Genomic DNA, 21,499 nt, shown 5'->3' with positions numbered 1-21,499 from the left:
ACCAGATCGTATTTTAAACACTTTGCTAGGGAAATAAGAAAAAAGACACCTTTATTCAAAATCTAACCCTCTATCCATAAGCTAAGTTTCCGAGCCTGCCTGTTCATTCATTTCCATACAGTGTAGAACACTTGCATATCTATAACACTAAAATTACGAGGTCACATTTGTCAGCCGTCATCGGGTAAAAAACGACAAATCAAAGAATTCAACTCTATATATAACTAATATAGGACAATGGTGTAGATTAAAAATTACACCACTCCAGACCCTTTCGTTTTCAGCATAATTAATATTGCCAATAATTAACAAGTTCCGGGTCGAATCCGATACCGATACAAATAGTATATTCAGCTATTACCTTATCTGTACGTTCCGCATTTGACAGGCACACCACCAAACGGTGTATTTAGGATTTTGCTATATACACGGGTCATAATCAAAGGACTGACACTACTAAATTCAATCATTGTCAAATTGTTCCCTATTGTAGTTTTATTCAGCAATCAGCAAGACTTTCTAAGGTAACTAATATAGGACAATGCTGTTGATTAAAAAATACTCCATTCCTGGATAGCAAGGACCTTTTGTTTTCCAAATAATTAATATTTCCAATATAACTGATAAGTTCCAGGTCGACGGGTTCAAACAGAAAGATTTGAAAGCAGAGAAAACTGTGTATCTTATAATCGACATGACTTATCAGATGACAATACCAATTACTATAATAAGGCTTAGGCATAGTTATATACTTTAATTCAGTCACGGACACGCGATATCACGGGTGTGTACTTGTATAATAAAATATTGTCTGCGTGAATAAAACGATTTTGAAATTATGTCTGTTCAGATTATGTATAAAATATTCACTCTGTGGTTAAAGTTTTTGAAATTTTAATAACTGTCTTAAACTCTACTGAATTTCTACCAAACTTGGACAGAAGCTTGTTTATGATCATAAGAAAGTATCCAGAAGTAAATTTTGTAAAAATAAAATTCCTTTTTTTCCGTATTTTACTTATAAATGGACTTAGTTTTTCTGCGAGGAAACATTACATTCACTCTGTGGTTAAAGTTTTTAAATTTTTAATAACTTTCATAAACTATCCTTGATTTGTACCAAACTTGGACAGAAGCTTGTTTATGATCATAACTAAGATAGTATCAAGAAGAAAATTTTGTAAAAATAAATTTCCCCTTTTCCGTATTTTACTTATAAATGGACTTAGTTTTTTTTTGCCAGAAACAAAACATTCACTCTGTGGTTTAAGTTTTTAAAATTTTTATAATGTTCTTAAACTATCCTGGATTTCTACCAAACTTAAACAAAAGCTTGTTTCTGATCATAAGATATTATTCAGAAGTAAATTTTGTAAAAAAAATCACTTTTTCCGTATTTTACTTATAAATGGACTTAGTTTTTCTTCCAGTTAACATTACATACAGTCTGCAGTTAAAGTTTATAAAACATTTATTAGATTCATAAACTATCCTGGATTTTTTTTACCAAACTTGGAAGCTTCTTTCAATCAAAAGACAGTATCGAGAGGGAAATTTTTATTGATGTTTTTCTCATTTTTGTTGAGTCTGCGATTAACAGCAAAAGTAGGCGAGACACTGTGTTCCGTGGAACCCTTACGAATTTTTATAAATTTAGGCACAATATATGCTTTGCACATCCACCGTTTATTGGTTATGATTCCTTCAATAATACTGATCAAATCTGGTCTTGTTTCAGTTGACCATAGCGTTAATTCTACAGTTTATGGTTATTATGTCCCATTGGTATCTCCCTCCATCCATTTTTTTTTACATTGCACAATTATAAATCTTTACTGGGCAAATCATACTAATTGAAACTCTCTAAGAAGATTACAAATCTTAAACTTTTATTACAAAAAACATCGTTCACATGGTAACCTTGCAACGGAAATATCTATGCCATGGAAAAATTCAAAACCTACGAGCAACTTTGAGCATAAAAGGTGCAGGAGTAAACTGCAGTCCGAGAATTCTTTTAATTTTTGGGGGAGGATCCTTTCCACATGCTGGCAAAAATTTAAATCTCTGTACCAATGCTGTTAGATATAGGAATAGTTCCATTCGTGCAAGAGATTCTCCCATACAGGCTCGTCTTCCTGTTGACATATTAAAAGAATATTAAAAAGCTTTGATTTTCTTATCCCTGGAATAGATCATTACCTTAGCCGTATTTGGCACACATTTTTGGAATTTTTGATCCTCAATGCTCTTTCAACTTTGTACTGATTTGGCTTTATAAATATTTTTGATATGAGCGTCACTGGTGAGTCTTATGTAGACGAAACGCGGGTCTGGCGTACTGAATTATAGTCCTGGTACCTTTGATAACTATTTGAAACAATTTGTTTTTGGCGCTTTGTTATGATCCTAACAGTGCTTCAGCCTTGTATCTATATGATTTACTTTTATACATAAATATGTCTCCATGCATGAGGTCATCTTGATTTTGTTTGGTGAGTTTGTTCTATAAAATTCAATGATAGTCCAATTCCTCACCCTTCATCCCGGTTGACCTCATTTGCAAGACCTACTTATTGTATGTGTATTGTTATTTATTTTCGACCTGAACATGCGTGAAATATTTGCCACTGTACATTAAGCAATTACCTAACAATCAATCCTTAAATATTTATGTTTAAACGTTTTGTTGCAGGAGTTTTTACAAACACCAACTCCCTTAACTGACAAGAAATAGAAATTGTACTAACATCTCAATAAGTATAATATTTACTTAAACACGTGCGACATATCGCCTTGGACGCACATACTTACCGACAGAAAAAGCAACATTCTTTTCAGTTCCATGCAGCATTCCATCTTTATCCAAAAATCTTTCAGGGTTAAATTTTTCAGGATATGAAAATACCCGTTCATCCATTAATACAGAATCTATATTTGGAACAATCACTGAACCTTTCGGAATTCTAAAACCTTTGAAAAATATCTCATTGGAAGCACCATGAAGGACTGATAGAGGTGCTGTATTACTGATTCGGAGCGTTTCATCAACAACTGCTTGGCAATATTGTAATTTTGATCTGTCATTTAAAGAGAGAAGTCGATTAGAATTCGTCACACTATCTATTTCTCTCCACATCTTCTCTTGGATGTCTGGGTAATGTATCATGTACAATATAAACCATTTAATACACGCTGCCGTTGTTTGTGTCCCTGCTATGAATAAATCTCGGATTATCTTTCGTACCTCACTCTCTGAAATATGATAAACCAACTGGCAACTTACGAAAGATGATTTTTGTATAACACAAAGCAAAATAGGAATCGACATATATCAACATGGACCAGCGACATGGTTGATGCAACCTGCAAATATTTGGCTTTGGCCGTTCTTAATGAAGCTAAATCTAGAAAAGCGCTTCGCACGCATGACATTTAAAACATGTTCTTCTAAAAAAAATTCAATAATATATATTCATCCGCGAAAATTGAAAAATGAAATGTACAAAATAACAAATATCAACAAAACAAACATAAAACTATCATGCAAATAATACGCGCATGTCTTTCCTTACCAGTTATGCTAGTTTCATTTCTAGTTTCCATTTCTCTGAGACAGGCATCAATAAAGTCTGTTATATTGTTACTATCAAAACAGCTCTTATGTTCGTCAAATCTTGCTTGTATAAAATCCTCTATTTCTTTTTGATTGGACAACACTTTCTTGGCAGAGAAGATATCCCCTGGCACGTGTCGCAAGTTCGGAATAAAATTTAGTATTGTTGTGAGAGTAGAATTGCTAATGTAATCATCCAGTATTTTCATTAATTTTACAAACTTATGGTCGTCATACTCATATCTTTTTCCAAAGACTATTGAACAGATTATATTAGAAATGCTTACATTCACCTTTTCGTCCAAACTAAAACTGGCTCCGTTCGTTTCGTCAATAAAATCTAGAAAAATGTTAACTTCCTCTTTAATGTTTTCTTCGAGCGACTTTTTTCCAAACCCAAATTCCCGCAATGCTCGAAGGGTAAATCGTTTTAGTTCTTTCAGTTTTTCACCATCTGATCCAATTATACCTGAAAAAGCATATGCATGAGGGCGCTAAAATGAATAATACATTAAACAAATCTTTCCTTTTCATTGATTGATATCAATTTATAAGTGTTTACTACAAATTATATTTAGGAAACAGTGGCGTAGACGTTGACATTGAATTGGTTGTGTATGTAAAACACATTTAATGCCCCGCCATAGTTATGATTTATTCCATAATATAAGAACTGTCAACAATATAGTTGTTGATGATAATTGTTTTAAAATTTAAGATTTTTGTTAAAGATTACAAAAATTTACGAAAATTTGGTAAAAAATTACTATAAAGGTCAAGTTACTGCTTAAGGGGTCAATTGACTATTTTGATTATGTTAACTTATTTGTAGACCTTACTTTTTTGAACATTATTGCTATTCATAGTTTATCTTTATTATCTATAATAATATTCAAGATAATAACTAAAAACTGCAAAAAATCCTTAAAATTACCAATTTAGGGGCAGAAACCCAACAAAGGGTTGTCTGATTCATCTATAAATTTCAGGGCCGATAGATCTCAACCTGATAAATATTTTTTTCCAAATCTAAATGCTTTAGTTTCAGAGATATCAGCCAAAACTGAATTTTAACCCTATGTTCTATTTTTAGCCATGGCGGCCATCTTGGTTGGCGTACCGGGTCATGGGACACATTTTTAAAACTATATACCCAAATTGATGATTATTGCCAAGTGTTGTTAAATTTGGCCCAGTAGTTTCAGAGGTGAAGATTTTTGTAAACGTTAACAGACGCAAAGTGATGAGAAAAGCTCACTTACGCAAGGTGAGCTAAAACTGTGAAAGTATATGATACAAAAATGTTTAAAAGAAGGACTGGTACACGTGTAATTAACTTGAAAGGAATTATATGAATACATGTCTTTAAATTTCATACCGAAATTAATTCCCTGACGTAAGTGTTTTGACACAGATGATCTATCACTATCTATGGGCATGTATAAGAGCTTTGAAAAATTGTCAACCCTACAAAAATTATACATGTATTTCATTTCGGAACGCGCCCTCAAAGAAAAAGTATTGTAAACATGTGAAAATTAAGATAACTTTTAATAAATACACTAGAACTGTTAAAATCTAACAGTTCGTGTTATTTTGACTTTTTTATTTTCTGACAACTTTTTGAACCTCGAGTTTTGAACTAATAATCAAAAGTTAAAACCTGTATTTATATAAGCCAACTAAAAACTTTGTTTTATCTTGTTTTCGTATTTGACGTATTGCAAAGTCTTTCTTTAATATAAGGTTTCGCAAATCCTGCATTAGTACTACATGGAAAACGTCTGATGAACAGAAAATAGTAAATAATTTGTATGATAATACAAAACATACCTCTTTTTTCGTTTATATATCTATTTACAAACAAATCGGGGCGATCTGAAAAAACATCATCTCTCTCGACAAACGCCTCTTTCAAATTTTCTAGTCCACAAATAACAATTACCCATTTAGATCCGAGCGACACACTGAAAATATCTCCAAATTCTTTCCTCCAATCCCGAAATGCACCCACTAGCGTCTTCTGTCCAACAGTACGCATGTTTTCAATGATAGGATAAAATTTGGGACCAGGAGGAAGATCACTCGGTCTTCTCCAGCAGAGTACAGTGTAACATAAAGATACAATAAGAATCAATATAAACACAGATACGTATGTTGGTTGTATACACTCAAGAAATACGGAAAATACATTCATCCTATTTACACAAAATCTATTAAATAAATATGATTCGAAATATATACTAGTAGTTGAAAAATCGTGTTTGGCTGTGTTTACGGAATGTGCAGTGAACATGTGTGTATATCAATGACTTATCTTTCCTTCTTCCTTGTGTCCTTGATATCACATTCATTTGAATATGCGCATTTTAAATGTACAAATTTATTTATAAACATCTTATTTGTTCATACAAAATATTTTGTTTGGTTGGCTTTTATTTCGCTCTTCACGGTAATTCGCTCATGTGGATTCAATGTGCACGTGTTATGCATTTAAAGATCATTGATGCATCATTTGATTTCAGTATACATACAAGTCTATTTTTAAATCTATGTTTTAACATCCTGTTTGTAAAAACATAACAAATGTAGACGTCGGACATGTGCTTTCTGATGAGCGAATTCCTATAATGACTTGTGCAGGGTTTGATAATGTAGAGTGCCTGCAGGCGCAAACTCCAGTAAAAAACTACAATTATGTTGCGTTGTTTGGTTGGCGAATATAGAAAATAGAGTTGAAATAAAGACAAGATTTGATCGAATCTTTAAAATTTGAATTTAATTCAAGAAAAAATATCAATACGTCAGAATATATAAGCGATTTTTTTTAATGATACTGAAAAGGCATGACTAAAGTGTATCATCTTTTTTGTTGTGAGTTGCATTCAATGTACACTGTTTAAAATGAGATCATTTGCAATATATTTCATCTTTGCATTTTGTAACCGATTTTATCATGCCTAGACTCTTAACCTCAAACTAGAATTCAAAGGATTTAAGTTAGAATAAAAGCTGATCAAATCCCATATTTATTCCGTGGTTAATTGTTCATACATGCTAAAAAAAAATGAACATTACAAACAAAAGGTAGATTGTAAGATAAAGGCCGACCAGAATCAAAGAGGAAATGTTGGACGGCAACTAGAAATTGTTGAAATATTGGATATAGGGACAGCCATTAAGTCTGGTAACTAGCAACCTTCAGAAAAACAATGAGTTGTTGTGCAAGGGTTCTTCTCCAAACAGAGTGTGTTACAGTTTTAATTTGCAATAAACATCATATTCCCCGTTTTGATCGCACTATGTTGTGTCATGTGTACTATTGTTTGTCTGTTTGTCTTTTTTATTTTTAGCCATGGAGTTGTCAGTTTATTTTCGATTTATGAGTTTGACTGTCCCTCGGGCGTTGAAGGCATAAAACTTTGCTCAGTGCTTGGTGCACAAAGATCGTGCTCGAAACATGAAATCCAGCAATTTGATTGGTTGATTTTCGAGTCTGAGTACAAAAATCATGCTCGAAAGTTTTATGACCGTGAGAGCTGGTATCTTTCGTCCCTCTTCGAGATAACTGAATTGAAAAATCCATTTATCTACCATATGCTGTTACTATATATATATATATTGGTTTAAAAAGAGGGCAACAGAAACATGGTTAGAGAGAGCGAGCGAATGAACATAGGACGAACAGATATAAAATAATTGTCTTTGAATTATATTCGAGAGAGCATGTAGCGGTTTTTTTTTTGCATTTACCAACAAAACAATCAATGAGTCATTTATCATGATAAAATATAATTGTCTTTGATACTAAAGCATAATTTAGCAAGACATGCAGTATTAAATATGATTGGAAGAGTTAAAAAGCTAAGAAGTAACATGATTAATTGATTGAAATGTTGTTTGAAAAATTTGCAGCGTAAATTATTTCATTCATATACAACACGTAATCAAACTAATTATCTTAATCAAAGGAGGGGAGAGCAAACTATTTAGTCAACGTATTAATTCTGCGATAATCCAAGCAGAGAAAAAATTTCATGACAAAAGTTTGATCAGACACGAAAGGTCAATAAAAACACCGACTTTTGTTTGATGCACACACTAATGTATAATTTCTCGCCAGTGGTGCTCGAAACCGCTAAATATGAAAAATCCAAAAGTATAGATAAAAACAAAAATCAAAAGAATGACAACGAAAATGACACAAAGGTTACTAAAGATATTTTTCACCGTGACATTGAAATGGTGATATAAAGACCTACTCAAGTATTTGCTTTTTTTTTGTATATTTTAATGTATATTTTTCAATTTTAAGTATCAAATTGATATATATACCGGATATAAATTTGTTATGCGACAAACTCTGCAATTTGCATGTGACACAAAACTTCAAGTTATCACATACAGTTATATGTGAAAAAAAAGTCTTCCATCTTTACAGAACTAAACAAAGAATTAACACGACGGATGCCGTATACGGTGCAGGAAATGCGTACCCTTCTGGAACACCTGTTTTCAGTCCCTCCCAGTGTTTAGTGGTAGATCGTGTTGTTTCTTATTTATTATTTGTAACCGTTGATGTAAATGTCTGTTGGTTTTATGAGTCTTTGTTTACTTGGTTTTGATTGATATTGTCTATTAGTTTATCGTAATGTTCTATTGTGTTGTTTATTTGTGCGTGTCTCGAGCCTGTATGTTCTTCTATTTATTTGTATTGGAGTTCTGTCATTTAATGTTGTCATTTTGATATTATATTTGACATTGTCATAAAAGCGGGAGGTTTGGCTAGCCACAAAACCATGTTCAATCCACCATTTTTTTCATAAAATGTCCTGTACAAAGTCAGGAAAATGGCCATTGTTATATTATAGTTCCTTTCTTTGTGTGTTGTATTTTAGTGTTTCTGTTGTGTCGTTCTACTCCTCTTATATTTCATGTGTTTCCCTAAGTTTTAGTTTGTAACTCGGATTTGTTTTCTCTCAATCGATTTATGAATTTCGCACACCGGTAAACTACTGTTGCCTTTATTTTTGTCTTTTTAAAGCTTTTAAAAACCGATTTGATATCAATTCTTAAAACAATAGATTCAATGATTAAACAAAAACGCCAAAACCAGAAACACAAAATGTGTCTGCATCGAGAAGTTAACCTTTGAGTTATGAGCCAACATTCATGTGCATTAGTTTGAAGATTAAAAACAAAACTTCATTTGGGATATACAAACAAATATGATCAAACAAAAGCTGGTACATTTAGAATTAGAGTAATACCGTTTGCGTTTACATGATAAACGTCTTTTGATAAATCGAGATCTCTTTAAAATAAAAATAAGACAGAATATATATGGTGGGAGATTAAGTAGAATCACTGAAAATTTAATAACAACGATACCCTTATTAATAAGAGTATCGAAGCTTCTGGAAAACTTGTACGCTTAAATGTACCTTCAAGTTCAGGACAATAATTGTATTCTCTCTTCAAAATGGTTGAATCCAGTTTTGAATTAAGGAATTCTATTTGGTCCCATATGCAAAATTTTGATATACTAGATGTTGATGAAGAACTGTTGTAGTTACAAATTCCACATGATATGTACCCTCTTAAAAATTAAATGACACAACTGACTAAGATAAACATAAGACATTGTTGCATATCTTCAATAAGTGTGGAATCCTTGTGCATAGTTTAAAGACCGTTGAGGGAAACAGTGATAGTAACATTGATCAAAACTAGATAACCTTTATATATTGGCTTTCAATGACAAAAAAAATCTTAGCTCCACACTATCGAAAGAAAAGTTTCATATCTGCTCAATAACACTTACGATATCAATTTTACTATACCAAATATTTAGTCTCTACATTTATATCCTTGTAGTTGTTATACAATACATAATACATTACTTAACACCTGTCCATTACAAACTTAATCCGATTTATAATTTGAAAAAAATTAAATTTAACTGTTAATACGTGTAACACTAAGTTCGTAATTCTTGTTTTGTGTACTGTCGTTAATTAATTTTAGGTGTTCGTTGTCACTCTTTGGTTAACGTGTCGAAATGTACTACTTTAAGTGTTATGTATTTATGTCTTTCTCTTTCCTGGGTGTTCCTGCATTTATTTGTACTGTGGTCCTGTCGTGTAATGTCATTTAGCAGTATTTTTAACATTGCTGTTAAGCGCGAGGTTTGGCTAGCCATTAAAGATTATAAAATCAGGTTTGTTTCTTGAAATGTCCTGTACCAAGTCAGGAATACGGCAGTTGTTCGTTTCTATGTATGTTGCATTGGCGTTTGTTTTCGTTGCTCTTCAGTGTTTCTGTTGTTTTCCTGTTATAGTTGATGTGTTTCCCTAGGTTTTCTCTCAATCGCTTTATGACGTTTGAGCAACGTTATATTCTTGCTGCCTTTATCTACAGTGATGTGCGAGGACAAATCATTGAAAAAGTCTAAAATTGAGGTCTAGTATTTACAAACGTTTACGAGCATATAAAACTAAAATAGAAGGTGCACGACGTCCAACATTCTGCAATCACTGTCCAATTAACCGCATATCGACGAAAGAGTTTTTAATTAAGTTGAATTATACACATACACGGTGCCCTCTGTATCATTCAATGATGATACTGACTTAGTTCAACAAATGTGAAATTACGGTAACAGTAGTGTACCGCTGTTCGAAAGTCATAAACCGATTGAGAAAAAAAACAAATCCGAGTTACAAACTAAAACTGAGGGGAAATAGAAAAGAAAAACAACGAAACAACAGAAACACTAAAGTGCAAACAAAAACAAACGACAATGCAAATCACACAGAAACGAACTATAGGATAACAATTGCCATTTTCCTCACTTGGTACAGAACATTTTTAGGGGGGAAAAAGGTGGGTTGAACCTGGTTTTATGGCTAGCCAAACCTCCCGCTTTTATGGCAAAATTAAATGTAACACTAACATAAACCAATTGAAGAACATGCAGGACAGAGAAATACACAAATAAACAATACAATAAAACATTACGACATGCTTATAGTTATTAAATGAACCAGGCTTATAAGTATATACGCCAGACGCGTGTTTCATCTACATAAGACTCATCAGTGACGCTCAGGTCAAAATAGTAAAGAAAGCCAAACAAAGATGAAGAGCATTAATAATCCAAAATTCCAAAATATTGTGCTAAGTACGGCTTAGGTTATCTGCCTGTGATAATAAAATCCTTAGTCTTTAGAATAATTCATAATTTATAAAAATGACCACATACTTGATATACATGTCAACATCGAAGTAGTGACTTACTAAAGAATATAAATGAACGCGTCAAACAACCTAGGTCAGCAAATAAAAACTGCACAGCCGAACCACGCATTGTATGTCACCCGATTAGAGAGACTTCACAGGTAAATTTCTACAAAAATTTGAAGTCTGACAAAATCCTTTAAATCTCTCATAATTGGAGATGTCATCTTATATCGAAGAAGAGGATGGTAGTGGGTCGTAACCATTCTGTATACACGATTCTATCATATAATTAAACAGGATTCTTTATGATTATAATAACTCTTTCTCTCTTTATGGCAGTACCACATTAATAGTACGGCGGCTTTGTGAAAAATTGTGCACATCCTGCTACAAGCATGAAATTTGGCAAAGACCTTCCTCAACTATTTCTCTTTCATTTCAGATAGGGAGGCATTTTTTTCATGCCTCACTTCCGGTAAAATCCAAAATGGCGGTCATCATACTTAAATTAGCCCAATATCAAAAGCTAGTATGTGAAAAGGTGTTATTAACATGCTACTATCATAATATTTGGTACAAACCTTTGTTTTGTACTACTTTTGGATATATGATATTGATAAGATGTCTTCAAAAACCCTACTTCCGGTAAAATCAAACATGGCGGATATAGTACTACAATAAGCTTATTTTTAGGGAGGATAATTGAAATCTGTTTTAAAGTATTGCTGCTATTGTTCAGGAACCTTTCTTTGGTGCTTCTCATGGATACAATGTACTTTCGGTAATATCCAATATGGCGGACATAGAAATATTGATAATTTTTCATTTTTATATTCAACTTTTTTCAAACTGTAAATAAAATGATTTTTTTGGGGTTGTCATTAAACTTTTGGCTTTAAGACAGCCTCAAAACCACTTATTCTATTCAGCTGCATATGTTTCAATACAAAATTAACACTTCCGGTAAAAAATCAATATGGCGAAAATTACAAAGATGAGTCCTCAATCCATATATTCGATGTAGAGTTTTGGATAGATTGATTAAAACAAAATAAAATCACTAAAGTTGTTAAACATCTTTAGAATGACTTATTTATGGCCGCATAAACATGTTTACTCACAATCGGAGAGCTTATTTTCCAAATTTACAAAGATCGTGGTATTGTTTCCTACATCTATAATGTACAAGCTCCTGATAAGATTAAGAGGCCTCACAAAAGAGTTGTTGAAAAGGGTGCCATGGATAATATTTTCCCCTTCGCCATTAATTAGGGATGGACTAAGTAGAAAAGGAACCAATACCAAGCTTGTTACTCATTCACATCCGCCATGGTATATTGCACGTTTTACTCGCTGAAAAAGACTAGACCGAGTCGTGGGAATAGCCTCAATAAGTATTTCCTTTTCCAAAAACACATTTTATCTTGCTTCTCTAAGTTTGTTCGATCGTACAACAAAACCACGTATTGTTCTATCAATGACATTGTCAAATCCATATCTGGTGATGTTGGCTGATCAATCATCATTCTAAATGATAGAGTCACATCTTTAAATACCATCCATGTCACCAACGCAGTTCCTTTTCCAGAAAACGTGTAATATCTCAATGTCTAGTGTATTTGAAAGGTCATGGATAGATATAAATCTGAAGCTTTTCCCCTTTCCAAATGCAAGCCCAAGTTTGTCTGCCCCTATGTCACTGAAAAGCGAAACCGCAATGACAGCAACATCAGTATCGAATGTTTGAGTCATGACTCAGTTAAGTCGGTATTTCACTGCATCAGACGCATGGATCTTGATTCAAGTGTCAGCCTCTTTACGTGATGGATAGCACAGAACATCCTGAGTAATTGTTGCTACAACTACCTTTCCCTCAAAATCTATTGAGCAAGCTGTTGCGAATGAAAACTTAAAAGTTCTTTCTTATTGTCGTAATCTTGTTTTGACTCTTGATTCGTCAGTGTATTCCCTTTCCCCTAAATGTAGCTCTTGCTTCTTATAACAAATGCTCAGGATATTCTATCTTATCTACCTCGAGATGTATTTCAAGTTTATCACCATGTTCACATTAAGAGGCTGACAATATAATCATGGTGCCTATGTTTGATGCAATGAACCACGAACTTGCACGAGTCATGATTCGAATAGTCGTTATTGTTTCGCTATTCCGTGACAGGGGTGGACGAACTATGGATTGTGTTTGGGAGGGCAAAAAGCTTTAGATAAGTATATTTACAAACGCACCTGGCAATGAGTGATTACACACACTTATTGTGCTCCATGTCTTTACCTGTTGTGATATGGTTCTCTGGTTGCTTGAAAAGGAAAATAAGACTGCGTAAGAGACATTGATGGCATTTGAAGATGTGACTTTGACATAAAGAATGATGATTGATCAGCCTAAATCACCGAGGCTTAACTGTAAGATCACACAAACTTATCAGATGGGGTTAACATGGTTAGCGAATCAAGAAAATAACTATTTTCGCAAAAGGGAAGACTAATTGAGGGTAAAACGTGCAATATTCTAAGGCAGGTGTTTAGGGGAACGAGCTTAGAATTGACTCTTATGATACACGGTTCAAGCGCTTATGAATGGCGAAAGGACAGAGAGGATAACTTTTAAATAACTCTTTCTAAGGCCTCATCATTTTGTCAGAAGCTTGTACATTGTGGATGTTCTTGGGAATGCGGTTTAATGCCAAAACATGCTACATCCTACGCATCAGAAACAAAAGCCATAAAATCTACAGTTTAAATGGACACATACTACAACAAGTCAAGCATAACCCGTACCTTTGCCTACAAATTTCGGAAGACCTCAAATGGACCACCCACATATTAAACGTGGCAAAGAAAGTTAATTCAACACTAGGATTTCAAAGAAGAAACTTGAAATAATGCCCACAAGATTGCAAAAAACAGTTTACATCTCGCTCGTTGATCAACGATGGAATGTGGAGCCATAGTATGGGACCCCAACATGGTAACGAACAATTGCAAGACGAACAAGCTAGAAGTTGATATTTATGTACAAAGTGGTTAAGGGGCTGATTCCCGTTATTGAACCAGACGAATTTCTCCAAAAAGCACGTCTTAAGAGAAACATAACTGCACAGAAGTTCGAAGAATACCACGCAACAAATATTATGGGAAATCAAGTAGAGAATCACTCTTAGTGTTTTGACATTCCACTAAGCAAAACACCACAATACTCAAACTCATTCTTTATAAAGACAGTGATCGAGTCGAATCAGCAAGACGACACTGTAGTGCGCACATCAAGCGTATAGAGTGTCAAATCTGATCTTACTCCTCGTCAATAAATCGGTGGCGCTCTCTCAAACCGTTATATTAAAGCCAGAATTGGTATTGAGAACGCATTTATACAGATACAGATACAGAGCATGTCGCGGTCGTTGTTAATGTGGAAAATCGGGTCTCCCGTGCACCGTTTTGTTTACATGTGGTGGTGACTGTGAATAAACATGTATTTTCAGCAAAATAGTAATAATTTGAAAAATGTTTTAGTACTTTAGTAATTTTATTTTGTTTTAATCAATCTATCTAAAACTCTAAATCAAAGATATGTATTGAGGACACATTTTTGAAATTTCAACCATATTGGTTTTTTTTTAATACCGGAAGTGTGATTTAGAAATTTACATTAGAAAAAATTTAGTGGTTTTGAGGATAAAAAGAAGCCAATAGTTAAATGACAAGAAAGAAAAAAAAGAAAAAACCAACAAAATACATTTTCTTTACATTTTGAAAAAATTTGAATATTAAAATAGAAAATTGATATTTCTATGTCCGCCATTCTAAATTTTACCGGAAGTAAGGTTTTTAAAGAGATATGTCTTATACATTGAATCCATGAGAGGCACAAAAGAAAGGTTCCTGCCCAGTGTAATAATAGTAGCAATACATTAAAACACATTTCAATTACCCTCCCTAAAAAAAAGCTTATTCTAGTACTATATCCGCCATGTTAGATTTTACCGGAAGTAGGGTTTTTGAAGACATCTTATCTATATCATATATTCAAAAGTAGCACAAAACAAAGGTTGATACCAAATATTATGTTAGTAGCATGATAATAACACCTTTTTCACTTAATAGCCTTCGATAAAGGGCTGATGTAAGTATGATGTCCGCCACTTTGGATTTTACCGGATTTTTTCAAATGCCTCCCTATCTGAAATGACAGAGTAATAGTTGAGGAAGATCTATGTCAAATTTCATGCTTGTAGCAGGATATGCACAATTCGTCTGATATATGCTTGTAGCCGCCGGACTATAAAATTGAACGGAAATCTTCCCATTTACTCAAATGCCATTACTTTAATAGTCTGGTTGTGATATCTGCTGACCCTGTTGTGTTTACAATATTTTTTCAGTAATAAAACGGACTGAAGACACAAGATGGACATTAATATATGTTGACATACAGATGAAGTAAACTTTATAATTGCTAATCATTTCAATTTTTTTTTTCTTATTTATATTTTCAAATTGTTTGCATAATGTGCTTATTGACACTGATGTCTCCATTTTCACTGCAGTAATATTATCATTACACAAATCATTTTAAAACGATGGTACATATACATATATAGAAATCTATAAAAAGGACTAGCCAGCAAATTTACTATGTACCGGATCGTCTAAAATAGACGATACTATGCAGATAAGGAAAAAATTATATCAGTCTAAAAATTTGCAATTCAATTCAATTCAATATTTTAGTCTCGTGTCTCAATAATATATAATACAACATTACATTAAATGTAAAAATATATAAATATAAAAAGAGAGCTTTTCTGTACAGAATTACAAGAGAATATAACTCATGTCTCAATAATATATAATACAACATAAAATTAAATGTAAAAATATATAAATATAAAAAGAGAGCCATTCTGTACAGAATTACAAGAGACTATAACATTAAAAATTATATAAAGAATTCATCTATTATAAAACATATTGACAATAACATTATTTACAGTATACAACATTTCTACGACTATTTAAAATAAGATTACAGGCTTTGGCACAATAACGAATCATATTATTTTCTGTAAATAAAAACACTAATTTCTGTTTATCATCAAAAGACATAAAACACTATTAAAATGTGTTGCTTCATCAAATATTTTTTTTTAGAATCCTCATATAAAGGACACGCTAAAATAACATGGGCTTCATCTTCTAAAATATTCATACAATTATTACAGACTCGATCAATGTAACCTGCAAAAGTATGAATGTTATTAACATACTAGAATGTTCGGTTTGTGGCCTCCAATATGTTGGTAAGTCAAAGCAGCCCTTCCACAAACGCCTCAATGGCCATAGATAAAGGCAACAGTAGTATACCGCTGTTCAAAACTCATAAATTTATGGAAAAAAACAAAATCGGGGCAACAAACCAAAACCGAGGGAAACGCATCAAATATAAGAGGAGAACAACGACATAACATCGAAACGTAACACACACAGAAACGGACCAAGCATCAGACAAAACATAGGAGTGATATCTCTAAGAAGCCACTTCTCCCAGTTTCTCAGCATTTCAGACAGTCGGGTCACAAACTTGATGACTTTATCCGCATGAATATTCTAGTTTGTGAACAGAATATTCATTGGAGTGATGCCGTGCGACAGGTTCGGGAAAGCTTTTGGATAATAGAACTAAATGTACATCATCCAAACGCCATCAATAAGAAATACTAATAGTTTAGTTTTTCACTCACTTTTTAATGTTAATATAACTATAACGGAGACAAAACTACGTAGACATATATCACACATAAACACAAATGACCAATAAATACAAACAAACATACACAAATAAATGTAACAAAGAGGCCACAGACAAAACTGTTGTAGTTCATAGTGAATTTGACTAAGACACTCACAGAACAGATATTGTTGTTGATAGCAATTGAGAAAGACCATATAAAAAATATTCTAGTTGATAGTACATACCGTTTATACACTTTATTGATGAAGTACATATATTAAGTTAAGTATGAAAATATAAATACTGTAGTAAACAAACTAAAAACAGCAATGTTAAGGTGGAATGGGTGTATACATTAAAAATGATAGACTATGTTCATACTTTGCCAAAACGTAGTATATATTGAGATATGTTCAAAAATATAACAAAAATCATAGCTCATTGAGCATTTTTTCAAGCTACACGTTGTGATAAAATGACACATTTGTATGGATTATACAGGGGGAAAAAACATCATTATGTGATTTTGCATTTACTGAAATGATTCTAAGTACTTTGGTTCTTGTCAAAACAATCCTGAAATATTAAATCTTTGACAATATTGCATGATATAACAATACCTTTAAATTAATTTTAAAAAAATGAGAATCCATGTACAAAGCTTATTAGATTTTCTTTGAAAAAAGTGTAATTGGCAACAAAAAGTCGATGAAATTATCCCAATTTTTTTTATTAAGCAATATTGTATTTCGTATATCAAATGGAAAGTTTTGTTAAAAATATTATTGAAAACTATTGTAGTTACGAATACTATAATGAGAGAGCGAAAGATACCAAAAACTATTGTAGTTACAAATACTATAATGAGAGAGCGAAAGATACCAAAAACTATTGTAGTTACAAATACTATAATGAGAGAGCGAAAGATACCAAAAACTATTGTAGTTACAAATACTATAATGAGAGAGCGAAAGATACCAAAAACTATTGTAGTTACAAATACTATAATGAGAGAGCGAAAGATACCAAAACTATTGTAGTTACAAATACTATAATGAGAGAGCGAATGATACCAAAAACTATTGTAGTTACAAATACTATAATGAGAGAGCGAAAGATACCAAAAAGGATAGTCAAACTCATAAGATGAAAACAAACTGACAATTCCATTGCAAAAACAAAACAAGACGAAAATGCAAACAGAACATAGAAAACTGAAGACTTGAGTAGCCCGAACCCTACCAAAACCGGGAGTGATCTTAGGTACTTCGGACGTATAAGCAGTCACAATGGAGGAAAAGGGAACAGGATTTTGGTTACAAGAAGTGGAACCTTTCCGTCGTCATCTGTGATACGAATAATCCACAACGGGCAAACTAACTCATGATGGCGTCCTTAAAATTTGTAGAAGGGTCTATTTAAAGTTCACCAATTTGGAACTCTTGGTTTGATAGCTTCTTTAATTGTGAGTATCAAATCATGGTAGGAATTGCAAGCTCTTGTATATTGTGTCAGCTTAAAGATGTATACTCCATTTACAGTTGCTACTTGAATTTGGCTGCATCGACGTTGAAAATTCACAATTGGAAATCTGAAATCATATTTTTTGGTCGTTAAGTTTATCCTCATTTCAAATTTCTGGATGATAGTCAGAATGTGAGTCAGATAAAACTGTATAAGGTGTGTCCTTTATTTTAAGTTCGATGGGATAAATGCGTTCGACATAGTCAAGTTCGATGGGATAGATGAGTTCAACATTTCGACGTTCAATATAGTCACCACACTTCGAATTATTTAGCTATATAGTGGAACGTGAAGTTAAAGGATAATTCTATTTTCTAATAAAGTTATTCTCGTGTGAATATAGGAACATGTCGGTAAGAAGATTAGCACAGTTGGTTCCCATGGGTTTCCACATTGTTTGTTAAAAAAACACGTCCTCCAAACGTTACAAAAATTTTGTCAATCAAGAATCTTATTAATACCAGTTTCAGAGTACTTTTTTCTTGGAATCAGATTGATCTTTTACAAAGTATGATTTATCCCTCCCAAAGACAAGATTCTTGTTTCTACGTTGGTCATTTGTATGAAGCAACACACGACCAATCTTTCAATTTGTTTTATTGTTTAGAAAGGGGAATACTTGTGTAAAGTATAGAATAATCAAATGTTTTTATTTCATTGCAAGAGGAAAGAGATTTACATTAGGAGTACTCTTTTGCCATTTCGGGACCTTCTATAGCTGACTATGTGGTATAATTTTTGCTAATTGTTGAAGGCCGTACGGTAGCTTATAGTTAATAACGTATAGGCCATTGTGGTTTCTGGTGGAGAGTTGTGGCATTGGAAATTGTACCACTGACATCTTGTTATTTTTATATCTAACAGATCTTTCGAATTTTAAAGTATTCACACCTGATTCACGTCAACCCTAGAGTAGTTAGTTTCACAATTATAAGACTGAACAATACATTATATTAAGGCATGTCGCATCTTTCAGCAAATTTTCATACTTATTCTCTCCGGTTAGGTCAGTACAGCTCCGCCTATATTCTTGCAGTCAACTAAAAAGTTTTTTACCTGTACGATATACCGAATGGTGTGAAAATCTACTCTAGTATATTTTAAGCGCCGACGTCATCAATTGGTGATTTGATGGTCGCAAGTTAGGTTTACAGAGCAAGTAAACGGGTATTTGCTACCATGAAATCACCAAGTGATGTCGTCGGAGCTTAAAATACATTATTGTTATCTCCATTCTTATGAAACTGACAGAAAACAACGTCAAATCATACATTTAAAATCTGTCATATGTCGTTTGTGCCTGTGCGTATGTTTTCATAGCATCAATTACGAATTAATGCCTTGAGAATTGGTGACTTTGTCCAATCAAAATGAACGTTACAAACAATGTTCCATTAGAGTTAGGAGATCACTGTATTGTATTTTAAGCTCCGACGGCATCAATTGGTGATTTGATGGTCGCAAATTACGTTTACTGGCCACGCATTAGCGAAGCAAGTAAACGGGTATTTGCGACCATGAAATCACCAACTGATGCCGTAGGAGTTTAAAATACATTATTGTTGTCTCCATTCTTATGAAACTGACAGAAAACGACGTCAAATCATACATTAAAAATCTGTCTTGTGTCGTATGAGCCTGCGCGTACGTTTCATAGCATGAATTTCGAATTGATGCCATGAAAATTGGTGACGTTAACAAATCAAAATCGACGTTTCAAACAATGTTCCATTAGAATACTGAATATACAACAAGAAAAGTTTAGAAATTAAACTCTTGACAAGATTTTACGCCTTTAGTTTCAGAATTTTTCAATGCAAACTGACCGCTTTAGACTCAAATAAATTAACTAGTTAAACCTAATATAAACATTGTATAGCTCATCAAATGTTTAACGAGTATTTTTTATAAAAGAGTTGGAGTTGCATATGACACAAATTAACCTGTCCTCTGTAGCATTCAATGAAAATTATAACTTAGTACGTCGAGGAAATATTGGATGATATTTAAACAGACGAATATAAGTAGTTTCATTCCTATTTTTTTACTGGAGAAAATATCGTACTGTTCAACCATGAACTTGCAGATGTTACTGAAAAAAAATACACAAAATTGCCATTTTGTATTTGCTTTTTCAATAAAAACAAGAACCATCAAAAATTTTGATTCATGTCTGGATAAGATTAATGTTCAACCTTTTCCTGCTCTTTTAACTCAAAGTTCTAATGATGAAAAATATAGTTTTATATCTAAATTTGTATCTAAAAAGTTAAACAAATTCTTTAATGAACTAAGTTCAACCCCAGTGTATGTTGGGGTTCGTGATGCCCATTTTCTTATTTCTATCTTGTTTTTGTGAACTGTTGTTTATTCAACTAATGAGTTTGAATGTCCCTTTGGTGCAAGTCTTTCGTCTCTCTTTTATCGTAAAAAAAAGTTTCAAGCTTAGTGTTTTGAAATAGTTATTACGGTCATTGAATGATACAGGGGACATGTTTAGTTTGTGCTATTTGCAACTCGCCAACACTTTTTTAACTACACAAACATTAAGAAGACATCATGATATTATAATAATACCCTGATTGACAATGTCACAATACATAATTGAACGGACATTATAGGTGTATCCTAATTTTTAACATTTTTATCTATCATGTCTGTTTGTTTTGTTCACATATTGTTGTCAATATCAAGGAATTGTATGCTACTATCATACAAGTGAGGGGTTTAGATAGCTATAAAACCAGCTTTAATCCACTATTTACTACATAAGAAAATGTCTGTATCAAGAATATAGCAGTTGTTATCCATCCGTTTGTTGTGAATTTTGAGCTTTTGATTTTGCTATTTGATGAGGGACTTTGCGTTTTGAACTTTCCTCGCAACTCGGATTATTTTGTTATTTTCCTTTTTTTTTTTTTTTTGTTTACTCAAATGTAATTTCAGTTATAGACTAGTTGTGATATCTGATGTGGTGTTCACAGTATTGTTTCTGCAATAAATCATATACAAGTCATTAATAGGACACTTAATGAAGTCGCAATATTTGTTGATGATACATCTATTCATTTTAGGAAAAACATACCAAGGATTTGCATTTCGATGTAAACTACCTGTGCTCCTCTTAACCAAAATTTCGTTTGCTGCAATGAATTCCAGTTCGTTTATTGATAACTTGATGATGATCTAGAAAACAAAACAGCATACAGATACGTTAAAAATTGAAAACAGTTCACGTTTAACAATTTCATGCGTCCGAATCGCTTTTCTGGATTTACCTTCCTCAGAAACGCTCAAAGCCAAACATTTGAAATCTAGAGTTAACAGTTTTTTTTATATATTTGGACTATATTTTGTATATATGTTAT

At 32.8% G+C, this 21,499-nt stretch overlaps 1 protein-coding gene across 3 annotated transcripts; it reads right to left on the bottom strand.

Annotated features, from left to right (window-relative positions):
- Positions 1-1,542: 1,542 nt before the first annotated feature.
- LOC143063273 (cytochrome P450 2J6-like) lies at positions 1,543-5,978 on the bottom strand. 3 transcript variants are annotated; one of them, XM_076235319.1, is made up of 4 exons: positions 5,562-5,972; positions 3,576-4,085; positions 2,815-3,255; positions 1,543-2,138 (listed from the first exon to the last, which is right to left on the bottom strand). In XM_076235319.1, exons 1-4 carry the CDS (start codon positions 5,563-5,565, stop codon positions 1,954-1,956), a joined length of 1,140 nt encoding a protein of 379 aa, XP_076091434.1. In that variant the 5' UTR covers positions 5,566-5,972; the 3' UTR covers positions 1,543-1,953. The 3 variants fall into 3 exon arrangements, with proteins under 3 accessions (XP_076091434.1, XP_076091432.1, XP_076091433.1); XM_076235317.1 differs by having other exon boundaries at positions 5,450-5,971; XM_076235318.1 differs by lacking the exon at positions 2,815-3,255 and having other exon boundaries at positions 5,450-5,978.
- Between the last annotated feature and the right edge of the window lie 15,521 nt (positions 5,979-21,499).

This window comes from Mytilus galloprovincialis, chromosome 2 (genome assembly GCF_965363235.1).
Source record: "Mytilus galloprovincialis chromosome 2, xbMytGall1.hap1.1, whole genome shotgun sequence".
NCBI classification, from domain to species: Eukaryota; Metazoa; Mollusca; class Bivalvia; order Mytilida; family Mytilidae; genus Mytilus; species Mytilus galloprovincialis.
Note: the sequence above shows the minus strand (reverse complement) of the source record. Positions and strands in the feature narration are given on the sequence as shown.